This window comes from Thermobia domestica, chromosome 8 (genome assembly GCF_964235325.1).
Source record: "Thermobia domestica chromosome 8, izTheDome1.hap1.1, whole genome shotgun sequence".
Classification (NCBI taxonomy): Eukaryota; Metazoa; Arthropoda; class Insecta; order Zygentoma; family Lepismatidae; genus Thermobia; species Thermobia domestica.
In genome coordinates, this window is record NC_137461.1 from 189,858,852 (window position 1) to 189,874,053 (window position 15,202).

At 34.1% G+C, this 15,202-nt stretch overlaps 1 protein-coding gene across 1 annotated transcript in view; it reads right to left on the reverse strand.

The window, feature by feature from the left end:
• Nucleotides 1–15,202, reverse strand: part of mad2 (mitotic arrest deficient 2) — a 90,802-nt gene that overhangs the window by 47,252 nt on the left and 28,348 nt on the right. Inside the window, exons 2-3 of the mRNA XM_081769333.1 lie at nucleotides 10,277–10,423; nucleotides 5,568–5,697 (exon numbers count right to left, since the gene is read on the reverse strand). Coding sequence (XP_081625459.1) covers nucleotides 5,568–5,697; nucleotides 10,277–10,423 — 277 coding nt within the window. The remainder of the gene's footprint in view (nucleotides 1–5,567; nucleotides 5,698–10,276; nucleotides 10,424–15,202) is intronic.

Genomic DNA, 15,202 nt, shown 5'->3' on the forward strand with positions numbered 1-15,202 from the left:
GGATGCTTGAAGATTCGTCGCAGTTCAAAATTGACTGCAGACCCTTTTTAAGAATAAGATCATATTTCTCCAGTATTACACTACCATACTAAATTTTCTTTTGACAATTTTCAAAATTTACACGTGGCCCTATGTACCCCTCCTAAATTTAGGGATGGGTCAACGTAACCATTGCCAAATTTAAAGGGGGATGGTCCTAGCTACCCATAGGTTATTGACCCTGGGCCAAGGACTAAGGGGCGCAAAAGTTTGCCCAACTGACGCCATAATACCATGTGGCACCTTAAAATGTCTAACTGCTCGAATACACAAACATATTTAATGAAACGTATGATAATAACTAATGAAAAATTCTACCCGTACTGTATTATGCATTAACAAAACTGTTGAAAGTTATTACGTCTCTGAATAAGTTTTACACCGCGTGCGGCATAAAGACCAATGGAAGTATAATGAACGTCCAAACTAGTGCATAATGATTACTGATATCCACTTCTAGCATTGACCCTATGAACACAGGATGGTTTTAGACTATCAGCTATTATAACACTTTAAACTGAATCAATGTATCAAATATCACCAACTAGTTAAAAACATTAATTATGTCACTAACTGATAAGTACTTCAAATTTTGTTAATTATTTTTATTTCACGTTCCTATTTTATCAACACAATGCAATAAACTAAAAAAACATGTAACTTCTGCTTGGTTTTCTTTTTCTTGTAAACAGTAAATCACGCGAACATATATTCCCAATTGTGAAACACCTACTACAAATCCTTTATGAAAATCCGTGGAACCCTATGTATTTCTCTAACATTTGTATTGTCGGTATCTTCTTCATATTTCTCCATGATCCACTAAGAATAGTAATCTGCAGGGCATCTAGCAAATTGGTCCGTCGACAGACGAATACCACCATGTGAGAAACCCACTGAGTCTCCTTTCGCTCCTGTCTTCACGACTGACAATTATAGTTTTGCTGAGGCACAAACTTCTATTATGCTTCATTCTAAATTTTTGACTGACGCTAGTATCTTCCTAGCTCATATTTTCCATCAAAACTCCAACCATGTTGTTACCTATGCTCGGTAAAATTTACGAAAATACGATTCATAGTTATGTATCCAAACATTCTATCTAACCTGTATCTTCCTACATTATATTATTTATTTTTTGTATGTTCTTCACGCATTTCAAGAATGCTTTTGTGATACACCTATTCTCAATGGTGTTCCTGTATTCTCTGTCAAGAAAGTTTATGCATGTTTTTTGCGGGACAGTATCTTGCCCCTTGCTGCTATGAAAATAAAATACTACACATTGCCCCATATCATTTCGCCAGTTCCTATTTGCTCATCAGTTAAAACTATTCCTGGGTATCGTGGCGAAAAATGTATTTGCTTTTTTGTGCATTCTACGAAAAACACAGAGTGAACCCAATAAAAACGAAACAAGAAAAAAAAAATACAATGTGATGTAAAGTGCTTGGACACTTTCGACAAATCACTCAATGTAGCGCTTTCCTTGCATGCAGGTCTTGATGGTGGAATCGGTAACACCGTGGGCTCAAGTTGGCGGGATCCTCAGATCGATTCCCCCTAAAGACATACTTTTTATTTTCTTTACAACAATAGAAGTTTTTTAAAACTATCCAGTCATTCGAGAAAAGGAAATTGTGTAGAAACACAACATTTCACTTTTGTATTCACATTATCGCGAAGAAATATGATCATTTCTTGCACTTCAAACCGTAGACAATAAGTTAACAAATAATGTTTTTCGGTCTTTTTATAAACAATGTCCAGTGTATTGTTGTCAACAGAGCTCTACACTGTAGATCTTAAAGTCGCAAGTTTCTGAGGAAAACGGTGTCCATTAATTATTATAATTGTATTATTATTATTATTATTATTACTAGAATGACGAAAGAAGGAAAGAAAAAAGACACATAGTCGAAGCTATTGATAGGACAGAAGAGAGATCCTTTATGTCAGATTCTTTTCAGGTTTACACATGAACATAATAATATTACTACATTTATGGATTAACAAATAGAATTATTATTTTATGAGAACAAAAAATGGAGTATAAATGTGTTAGCTGGTAGTCTCGCAATCAGCTATCGAGTTACGGTGATTAAATTATACATATGTATTTTATTTACTTATTTACTAAAATATTTACGATACAGCCAAAGGATCATTATTTCTCTAAAAGGTTTATTATTTTCATGAAGCAAAGAGTGAATATTCTACTTGGGTTTAGAACTAGCGCTACTACTCTTTTAATTGACAACTAATAGTTTATGTTCATTATTTCTGTCCATTTTCTACAAATTACTTGCAGAGACTATTCGGAGTAAATGTTTTACTTTAGTAATGTTTCATTAAAGTTTAGTCATATGTTAATTACTGTTTCAGGTATTTATAAGTTTTTCCTTCCGGTTAGGATAATGATTAAAAATGAAGCTTCCTCTTTTTATAAAATTCTTGATAATTGTAATACTTTATTTAAAGGACGTAATTCTGTATTAGTTGGAAATATTCAAATAAACTACAATAAAGATGATAATACTAAGCAACATTACTAAAACAAAACATTGCTGTTTAAGAAATTGACAGAATCAAGCTCTTCTATATAAAAAAAGGGGGGCAGCGTGGGGTATGGGATTCGAACTGATGACCGAGGATAAAAAAAATACTCAAGGAGCGCGCGTTAACCGGCTACTCTACGAAGGTAGGGTAAGGTTCATTCTCTTATTAAACGCATATTAGAAAATTACTGCCACAAACTGCCTGATCGCTTTGCATATTTTGGGGCTTATTTCCTTTTATTTGCTTGTTTACGTATAAAATGTTTAATATATATTATTATTAGAGCTATGCAATATGTACAGTAACTTACATGATGGAAGATTTACGTTGTATTTTTAATGAAGCATAAGATTCCCTCTCTCTCTGTAAATTTCGCCGCACGTTTGCCACGCTTAGGAAAATGGAACTTAGAATTTGGCAATGAGTTTCGGAGATTTCTTTCATTAATTGTAACTTCTTTAATTTTAATTTTTTTTTACATACATATATATATATATATATATATATATATTGGAAATATGTGGTTTCCTTTTTCTGCATATTTCTAAGAAGACATTTAACATTTTCTACCATAAGAAAGAGAGTTATTTCTACTTATGTAATTTTGAAAGAATGCGACAGAAATTCTGGACAGAAGTGTAGTTTCTTCTTTTATTTATATTCCATTTCTAGACACAGACAAAACAACTTTCCTCCATTTTATTGTTTCTTTAAACAAATCACGTAATGACCCATACCTTTGGTTTGGTCTTACTTGTTAGCTCTAAACTTCATGCGTCTCGATTCGTTTTTTTTTTTTTTTTTTTTTTTCCTTTTCTACTTGTGCTGAAGAAATAAAAATGGTTCTGCGTGCGCGGGAATCCATCCGTGAACTACAAGATCTTCAGACCACCTTGCTATCGAATACTCTACGAGGGAGGATGGCCAGAGGAGAGAAACTATTTCTTTGTTCAAGAGACATACGCACATTACTCTGGCTTCGTTACCTCGATCTGTGTGCAAATTTATAGAACTAACTCGGTCTACAAATTTTACACGTGATTTCGCTAATAAGTTATTATTAGCTTCAACGCTACATGCAACGTTGATAAAGCATTAAAGGAATAACACAAATTACAAATAGTGATCGAACTTACAACTCTAGTCACAAGAAGGATTCTATTCAAGGTGTCACCTCACCTTCCTATCTAGCAAAAGACCCGGGTTCGATTCCCGGCAGGAGGTCATGTGTTTCGGATTTCACGTTAATCAGCAGGTCCCATCTCATATAGCCTTGCTGCTGAAAGGGACGTTAAACTCAAAATCAATTCAACCTATGTAGAAGAAGGGCGAAACAAAATTCATTAATGCTACCAGCTAACACACATTTATACTCCATTTTTTGTTCTCATAAAATAATAATTCTATCTGTCAATCCATAAATGTAGTAATATTATTACGTTCATGTGTAAACCTGAAAAGAATCTTACATAAAGGATCTCTCTTCTGTTCCTATCAATAGCTTCGACTATGTGTCTTTTTCTTTCCTTCTTTCGTCATTCTAGTAATAATAATAATAATAATAATACAATTATAATAATAAATGGACACCGTTTTCCTCAGAAACTTGCGACTTTAAGATCTACAGTGTAGAGCTCTGTCGACAACAATACACTGGACATTGTTTATAAAAAGACCGAAAAACATTATTCGTTAACTTATTGTCTACGGTTTGAAGTGCAAGAAATGATCATATTTCTTCGCGATAATGTGAATACAAAAGTGAAATGTTGTGTTTCTACACAATTTCCTTTTCTCGAATGACTGGATAGTTTTAAAAAACTTCTATTGTTGTAAAGAAAATAAAAAGTATGTCTTTAGGGAGAATCGATCTGAGGACCCCGTCAACTTGAGCCCACGGTGTTACCGATTCCACCATCAAGACCTGCATGCACGGAAAGCACTACATTGAGTGATTTGTCGAAAGAGTCCAAGCACTTTACATCGCATTGTATTTTTTCTTGTTTCGTTTTTATTGGGTTCACTCTGTTTTTCGTAGAATGCACAAAAAAGCAAATACATTTTTCGCCACGATACCCAGGAATAGTTTTAACTGATGAGCAAATAGGAAGCTACTGGCGAAATGATATGGGGCAATGTGTAGTATTTTATTTTCATAGCAGCAAGGGGCAAGATACTATCCAGCGAAAAACATGCATAAACTTTCTTGACAGAGAATACCTCTATTAAGAGATATTTCGTATCATTGTTCCTTGTCACGTCGATTTCAGCTAAAACGATGGTGCCGGACTTTTGTCTCAGTGCAGTATTTGTGATGATAATACATACAATCATTCGAGTTTTGTTTCTTAGAGAATGCTTCCTTTATTTATATTGATTCGTTTTGACGTATCAGGACACAGACGACATACATCGTACTTAATCACGTACATTCTAGCACTACAGACAGCCCGTAAAGATTCATAATTTCTGATTTTAACAAATTAACCAAAAGTAACTTTTAAAGTTGTAGTTAATCGATTGTATCTCTTTAATCATGCCTCAGTTATTATTTTGACACTTTTCGAACTACAGTTTTACAAGTTAACGTGAACAAATAAATGAAAAACTGAGAACTAATAATCATGGCATTATTCGCAAAATATTGTATGTTCAGCTTTTATCACATGCTGCGAAATAATGAGAATTACCTTTGATATTTTTCATATAATGATATACACTGCTGTGAGATAAAATCGGTATTTTCTCTATTTATCATGAATATTTATTTTTTTTCAGGTTACTGTCAAGTGCATTTCCTATGTAAATTATTATGTCCCTTCCACTTCAGCATCACTGCATTAATGAATTATTGGGAACAAGAAGAAATTAAAATCATACTGTATTCTTAAGATAAGTATATTTCTACGTAACTCTCGTTCGAACAATATTTAAGTTAAATTAGGTATCAAAATTAAAATAAAATTTACCTTTCTGGAATATTCTCTTTGTCTTTCATTTCATTCTCTACGTTGAACTCCCACTTCTCCAAAACTTCTTTCGTATTCACATTGGATATCACCAACGCTAGCTTTTTGAGTTCATTCTTCCTAAGCCAGTCTAACAAAAGAGAAGAAATAAAGCTTTGTCATATATATATTTTTATCTACACACCTCAATAATAAAAGATTTGATACTAAATCAAGACTTCAAATCCAAGGAGCGTCTGATCAAGGAAGCATGTGAACTACTACACTTAATTATATCTGGAAATGTACCTGTCATGCTTAGATCGATTTTCTTTGGTGCCCTCAAGAAGAGAAGCGATGGTATCAGACCAATAGCTGTGAGAAATGTATGGAGACGATTGTCAGCTAAGATCATTTGCTTCTGAATGCGTGACTCATTAATCGACATTTTATCACCACATTAATTGGGAGTTTGTATACCATCTGCACGAGTGTATTATTCATCTCCTTACACTCAAGTGAAAGCATTTTTAAAAACTGATTTTTGAAATGCTTTTAATGAAATCAATCGCGATTCTATGCTCCTCTCCGTCAAAAATAATTTTCCAACCTTCTATCCATACATTTACCAATGTTACTCTCAACCTAGCAACCTTTTTATAGGAGAAAATATCATCTAGTCACAACGAGGAGTGCAACTGGGCGATCCACTAGGCCCGGATCTATTTGCTTTGACTCTCCAACTCATTGTAAATGACTTTAACACAGAGCTGAACGTTTGATATTTGGACGATGGAACCATAGCAAGAAATACGGATGTAGTATTGCACACATTAAACAATATTCGAAGTAATGCGTCAACCATTGCCTTATTTCTTAATTACTTCAAATGCGAAGTGAGTTTTCTGAGCGCCACAAATGATCAAATTGTGAAACTCTATCAGAGTCTTAATGAATCAGCACCAGGAATTCAGCTTGTAACATCATCTAATGCTGAATTGTTAGGCGCTGCCATTTCGGTCGATGCACGGTGCAAAATATTATCAGAAAAGATCTCCAACTTAGATTTATTTTTTCCAGATTAGCCAAAATTTCAGCTCATTCTGCATATTATATATTACGAGCATCACTTTCAATACCAAGGTAATTGTACTTCCTCCGATGTTCTTCTTGTTGGCGAGAGGATGACTTACTAAAGAAGAAAACAGTGCTAGCAGGATTTCACGACATACCAGTGTAAATGACATTATTCTAAGAGCTCTCATGTCAGCAGGCGTTCCATCAGTGAGAGAACAATATGGATGCAGCCGCAATGACGGAAAACGGCCTAACGGAATGACGTTAGTGTCATGGAAAAAAGAGAAGGCACTTGTTTGGGATTTCACTTGTGCAGACACTTATGGTCCTAGCAGCTGGAAGAGAGGTCGAGAAAAGGAATAAATATATCAATCTATTGGACAAATATTTGTTTGTTACAATAGCAACTGAATCAAGTGATTCATGGGGAAAAGAGGAGCTTAACTTTATCAATGAAGTTGGCCAACGCATATCGTTAAAATCGAGAGATACCCGAGCTAGATCATTTCTCATTCAACGGATTACTACAGCAATTCAACAAGAAATGTGTCAGCTATCTTGAGAACCGGAAAAGAATTCGAAGGCAATTTATGAACTATTCGGGATAAAATTTTCAATTAACATTAATAATAATACGAATATGAAGAAGAAGACTGTTAATAAACATAAATTTCAATGTTAAATAAAGAATATGAAACATTACACGATAGTTTAGAAATAGAATTTTACGAACATCTTTGCCACGGAGAAATACTGCATTTGAGTAAATATAAACTATGGTATACTTATTTAAAAAGTAAATAAAGATTATCGTTTTATATATATATATATATATATATATATATATGTAAAGCGCTACATTCACAATAATATTTCTTTATCAAACGCTGTAAAATATCTTCCACAAAATGACAGTATCAGATATTAACAGAATGTCAAAATTGTTATTCTAATTTTAAGACACACGTATACGTTTGTTGAACTAGTCACCTCTCTAACTTTCTCACTTCATAATTTGGTCTCATCATACCGGTGCCATATAGAGTTAGCCACGCACTGTTATTATTTTGTAAAATTGGCCGCCTTTAAAAGTTTGATTTCGTGTGTACAGTAGCTGTTAATGCTAACCCTGCAAGATTTATCGTATTCTGAACTTCACTAATATGAAAGGAAAAATATACAAATTGTTATTCATTATTGTATACTGTGTTTCAAATATTTAAATTTATTATGGAAATAACGTTCTAATAATCTTGATTTCTAATAGCCGTCTTCAACTGCTAGGGAGAGTAATGTGGTCTTATGACATATCTTATTTCTAAAAAAGGATCGGAATTATGAGTGGCGGGCGCCCAAAGATGCATATGCTCCTAACTACATGCCTTTTATCGTCACGAATACAAATATGTAATAATTGTCTTTAACAATACAAGTATGTAATAATTGTCCTTAACAAGATTTAAATTCCCATTACTAGCTTTATGTTAACAGTCAGATATTCTTCCCAACCAGCATATTGTACAGTGTTACCAACTAATTTCACATAGATTGATTTTCAGTGTGAATTTCCCACTTTTACAGAATTTCTCGTATCTCTGTAAATTGAGGCTTTATGCTCACTAGAAAATGTACTTTTAACAATAGCCATTAGTTTGAAGAAATAAGTGTAATCTGTATGTACATAAAAGAGGAAACCAATGGAATCACTGATTCACTCATCAACAGGTCTCAGAATCTACTAGGCCTAGAACCTTCAAATATTGTGGAAAGATTCCTCTTACACCCTAGGCTTTACGTAACAGATTTTGCGAAATACGTATTGTAAGAGCGGATGGGCCTATCTACTGTTTTAAGTAGGACTTGAAACATTACTTGGGGTCGTGTCCCAGGCAAATGCCTTCAGCGGCGATCGAACGTGGGATCACGAACACAGACAGCATGCACATTAGTGACCTGACTATTGGAAGTACGTTCGTTGAAGAAAGTACACGAAAATAAACAGCATAAACTGATCTTACAGCATATTGTAAAGATTTTTATTCATCTTACTTCCACTAATAAGGAAACCGATTCAAGTGTGACACAAAATTGTGGACAAGCTTATGCACCAACGAAGTATTTTTGTGTACAATTAAACCCATTAGAGGAAAAAACCCTCAATCTCAACCGTTCCTGAGATATAGAGGGAGAAAGCTGGTGCTCTGATATTTTGTGAATTTTCGCCTATGTTGAGAGTAAATATGTTTGAAAATGCATTGAGACGTTAAGAAAGATGCACCACAGCGAATAAAAGTGGTGTTGAATGTTGAGGTGAATGGCGTAGTTTTCATCCGGGGCAGAAAAAAGAAGGGGCTATGAGGAATAACAAACGCCATTGACACGAAGGACAAAACTGTGTGATATTACTTGCTAATATATCACATCTTTAGTTCGTAGAAAATGAGAAAAGGTGATAATGAAAATGTATTAATTATATTGTCAAAGGAACAGAGACGTTATTATGTGAACAAAAATACAAGGTCATGTTCTGTGCAAAAGCGCTATAGAAAAACAAATCAAATAATATGAAAGATAAACACATATTGTTGTAAACGTAAGTACAACAGTGTCTAGTTGTGTGACATATATTAGAACGCAAAGTATGAATCAATAAACAAAAACAGTTATCTTCCACTTAAAAAACTAAAACCTGTACGCCTTATATACTGTATATTACACATACTGCCCTGCTAAGCGAAAAGGTTTTATCTCCATTTCACATACTTTCGAGAAAATAAGCAAAACGCGTTTTGGCTTAGGCTGTACGTTCAAATTTGTTGTATTTCAGTAAAACTTTATTAAATATATTTTCACGATCTAAAATTTGTGTGGTAATACAGTTAAATATTTTTGCTTATGAATTGCCACTTAAGGTCTTTTTGCTTCCTTTCAGTTACAGTTTTGAACATAAGGTAAACACTCATGACGTCATTATCCCCTACCTATTGGTCAAACTACGTCAATTTCACTTTAGATAGATCCAGAATTGTACTACGAACATTCCCATACCAATATCTCGATTTTCGAAAAATGTAGAGTTAAGGTGTTTTCGCTTAGGACGGCAGTATAGTTCCGATCGGTTAATAACTGTAGAAATTATAAATGTTTGGAAAGTTCGGACGGCCACCATTTTTTACATTTTTCATCCTATTTGACTGATAATACTTTTATTTGAGTCAGCGTACCAAGAAACATATACATAGACATCTTACACGCTTATTTCAGGCAAGAATGGAACTAAGGTATTTTCGCCTTCTCCCTCCAAAACATTCTTTCCCTACAAGTTTTATGGACTCTTCGGTTTTGTAACTCTCGTGTCTAAGCCGACGTATTACTAAAGTTTCGTGGATGAAGGAACTCTTCATTTTTAAAAGACTCTTTTACTTAACTACCGCTACATATTCAAAAATTCGCAAAATATCGGAGCACCAGCCTTTCCTTTATTCCCCTATATCTCCGAAACGGTTGAGATCGAGGCTATAATTGTACACAAAAACACTTAGTTTGCGCATGAACTCGTCCACAATTTCGTGTCACACTTGAATAGTTTTTCTTGTAAGTAACAAAATTATTATTATTATTATTTATAAAATAGAGTACACTTACTATTTTACCTTTGATTTGAGTAAGAATTGTAGACAGAAACTGTTTTACTCGTTCGTCTGTAGTTTTAAGAAGGTTTATGCCATATTGCTGCACACGAGTAAATGACTCGGGAGGGTAGATGCCTCGTTGATACAGTATGCTATTTATTCCGAAATCTGAAAGAAACAAAAAAACACTTCAATAATTTTTATACTCTTTTTTTTTTTTTCTTTATTTACTTACTGCATCTAATGATTTAATATACGTACTATTAAGTGTACAGTTTCAGGAACTCCTTGTACAGTCCGCAGCAAAAAACCTGCAACATGAGCATGTAAGTTTATTATGAAACAACGAAATCTTTTGCTTCAAAATAAGTGTGCAGGGGAGGACGCCGAGGTTTCTCCTGCGTGATTCGTGCCACTTAGACGTTATGTTGATTCCCTGGGCTGTTAGGCGTAGTTTCACAATAAACTTACATGTTCATGTTGCAGGTCTTTTGCTGCGAACTGTACCTTCCTAAGCACATCTGGGTCAGATTTTTTTCTTCTTTCCAAAATTTCATGCCGTTAAATTTAACGCCCTATTCAGTGTGCCGTTAAAACTGATGAGGAAGGTTAAATAAAAACCTCGATAATGTAAAATCCTTGCACTTAAACACTTTTTTTTTATCTTGAAAAAAAAAAAACTTACGCTGAATCATTTCAAAAAGACTGATGCAATTAGGTGCTACTTGGGGAAATTGATCTGACTTTTAACGAGCTTTTGAAGTTGCTTTGTAATCCTAAATCTAGATTTCTACGTTAAATATATATGATTATGGTATATTCTTCTGTAATTAACATTGAAATTATTCAAGAAATAAATCTTTACATTTATAACCAACTTATTATACATACTCCTCGAAAACGTTAACAGTACTTGTAAAATGGAGGACGTATCTCTGAATAACTGATACGCATTCTATCATATCACTGAGTAATTATAACAGCCACTTCACAGCGGGAAAAAAATCTTAATGTGTTGAAATTCACAATTTTTCGCAACTGTCGCGTTTTTCCTTGAGTCTTTGGTTATAGCAGTTTGGTTGATTAGTAAGTGCAGAAGGTAGAAAGCACTACATGTTCATGTGTAAAATGTTTTCAAGTAACACTACAAAATAACAAAAGTACAAGGAAAGACAAAATTAAGCTCGATTGAGTATATCCTGAAACTATGATTACGAGAGATTTTTCTAGCAACAGGCGGAAAAGAAAAATGAAATGAATCTGAGTTTTACGTCCCACGAATATGCCGGTTAGGCTAAAAGAGACGGTAGGCGGAAAAGAAACTGGAATATCAACTTAACTATCAGTAAGAGAACTGGAACTGGACCAGAATATTGTATTACTTGATTATGTCTATATCGTCTGTCAAACATATATTGTCTTCTGTAATTACGATTTCGTACACAATAGAAACGAAGATAAAAACAGTTTCCTTGAGGTTCAAAGCGACCTGCTATGGCTAGAAAAGCTTGTTGTATGCAAGTTAGACGAAGTCTTCGTAGGTGAATAAATAGAGCGAAGACCAGGTGAAACACAACATTCTGAACCCGGATCAAATCCCCACATCTTCTTCCTTTCTAATAATAAAGTAGAATACGTGTAACACTTTCACATTAATAAAAACTGAACTGAGTCTACAGAGTAAGAAAGTGACACTGATCCAAAGCTTTCCTTAACTATGGAAAGTTTGTTTACGAAAGACACCATACTCATGCGTTGATCACTGATTTTAGATGTGATTTGGCCTTTAATTGGCAATCAAATGTCAAACAACAGAATATAGACATTGAAAGATGTTATCAACACTGCATATTTACACGGTATTCAGCTGTATGCAAAATACTTGTTCATTAGGATCCTAGAATAAAGAAAATTTATTACGCATTGACAATGAAGGAATGCGAAAAAAAGTAGTGAAGAAAGCAATTAGATAGTAAAGCATATTTTGGAGGTTTTTAAATGAATTCATAATGTTTCGTTATGAGTATTATACTGCATAAGGACGAGACGAAACGTATACATTACGAAAGAACAATAAAACTGACTAAAAACATTCGAAATTTAACAATTAAGAAAAGAAACGCAAGAAATAACAGAAAATAAATAAATAAAAGAAAAGACATGGCTACTTACTACAAGGGACGAAGAATTTATCTTCTTAGACTGAAGATATAATTTATTACGCACAGAGAAAAAGTGAAAAACAAACGAAAGGAAGCCTTTAGTTTGTAAACAGGGTGACGACACAATTTACGGGAAAGAACTCCCTGAAGTTTCCCGATTTTCCAGAATATTTTTTTGAAATTTTCCCTGACATATAATTAGCCCACACAGACTTCCCCACGTCGACAGAAAAACAAGACCAAGGAAACATTTCTTCTAATCAATTAGATCAATGAATAATATAAAAATAACGTATTTTATTATGAAATTACAGGACACTTTCCTCATAAAAATTCCTGCACAAAGCAAGAAATTGAACATCTCCCCATGGAACTTTAATTTGTAATGTTAGCCACATGGTGGAAATTTCGTATATATATTAAAAAATATATATATATCAGTGAGATATTCACCGGAAAAAGTGGATGTACGTACATAAAACTCGCTGTGGTATATTAACGACATATCTTTAGAAAAAAAAGATCAGTAGTATTATATAATTCATTTCACTTCTCCGAGCGCTTTATTTCCTCATCAATGTTGCGCATATCTTCCATTATGTTAGTCTTCTTAGATTTAAGTTCGTTCAGAATTATTTTCCCGTCTTCAGCTTCTCTTTATTTCCTTTCCTCTTCATCTCATCGTTGATTTGTAACTTCTGCAAAACGAGTACAAGCATTATGAATCGTGGCTTCTCTTATCGATAGTTTCTCAACGTTTTCAAAGGAAGGTACTGTATCGTACACAAGTATGTGTGCTACTAAAATTTGTTCTTGTCTGAATTTTCATGAGAGAAATCAACACCATTTAACAATCTCTCTTAAATCACTGCACTCTGATATATCCTAATTATTTAGAAAAAAAAATCATACAAACGCTGTCCAATTCTAGAATACTGACTCTCATTGGCGAGACGTGCTTCTTAGCCGGGTGTAAGCAGTAAGGTAAACTTCGTATTACCGTCCTCATTTCCTATCTCAAGAGCATTAAACCTAATTCAACTACGATTGGCAGATGTGCTGAAGTTTCAATCCATTTTCTTTTCTAAATAATATACTGTAGATAAATGTTGGTAGTTTATAATCCTGTTATATCAAACTCCATTTGTTAAAGCAATGGTGGCGTACTCGTTAAGTTATCCACCTACAAACAGGACGGTATTGTGGGGGCGGAATTTATCCTCCCGTGGTAACTTCGTCGAAATATGATTTAGGGTTTCATCCAGCCCTGTTGAACTGATACTTCGGAATATCTAGGTATAAAGGTAGCTGGAGAGTGGTGCTGATCACATACTTTCCTATATATTCGATATTATAGAACTGTGTAGCCTTCCTTTATCACCGGTCATGCACTGCATTGACAGTTCTGAAATGAGGATACGGGGAGGGAGTTCATCTTTACTTTCCTTGTGTTACTTACTATTTTTTCCTAATATACTGCTTTCCTGAAAATGAGAAAAATAAACAAATTCAAAATAATGAATCTTAAATCGAGAACAATGTCGTATTATACAACAAAAAATGTCGTCATAAACATATTTTACTGATAAAAAAAGTATCTTAACATACTGAATGGTACAAACAGATTAGGCCCTCCCTATTGGTTTAGTGGCTAACACTCACGTGATCCCGGGTTCAATTCCCGGTAGAACATTGAATGCATTACAGTGGCTTGAATCCTACCTTGAAATACAGGTCCACGCTTCGTATTGCATCAGAGATTAAAAAGGAGCTAAAGTCAAACAAATCACCAACAGTATCAGAAAATGCTTCTTCTGATATGATCCATTTTATTGCTTATAACTTTTGATTTGAAGAATCCATTTTTTGCTTGTAACTGGGTTCCAGATATCTTGGGTTTCATAGCAAACAAATCACTGTCACAGAAGGTCGATTGACGTTTCACAACAGATGAAAGTTTCTTTTCAATAGAAACCATCCCGCAAGTGTAGGCCCTGGATATTTCTTAGGTACGTTTTAATTCCTTTTAAAGCAGAATAATGAATGATTTTAGTGATGCAATAGACACGGAAATTGTAACTATTCAGTTTTGCGGAAGAGTATCGCAAAAATCCAATTAGTATAAATATTTAGGTATCTCTAACACTTTCCTGTATGAAGTCTTCATCTAAATAAGCAAAAGAAAGTTCACCTCAAAGTCGAGGGGAAAACGCTTTTGCCGTTTGCAAAACATTTTCGAAATAAGTTTTACAAACGGATAAAATGATTATTAGGGAACGAGGACAAAAAGCGAGCAATCTTTTCTCAATAAGGCTCAAGCAGAACAATAAAGTACCTTTACTAAATCAGAAAACCTCTTCTTTATTGCTACCAGATTTGTGTCAAGGATTTCACAGTAAAGTCTTCTGTAAGAATTATTCCTATCTTCAGACACATTTTCAATTGTTATTCTGCGATGGGAAGGTTTTCATTCAAAGACTTTTTAGCATGTACTAAGTTGTATCAAATCATTCTTATTTTGTTAAAACCCCTCTAGCTAGCCTGGTGACTACAGCGTGGGCCTTTGTTGTACGTGATCCTGGTGGGAGGGCACTAAATATTTACTTTCACAATTCTTCATTTTCGTTAATCATCCGCCTCTTTTTCCTAAAGGTAAAAGGCACAAGCGCGGGACGTTCAACTAAAAACTTCGATTTCTTAAATACTACCCTATGAATGACATTTTCTTTTGTAAGTCTTCTAAAATAATGTCGCCTCTTGTCATTTTATAAGCATACCAATACAC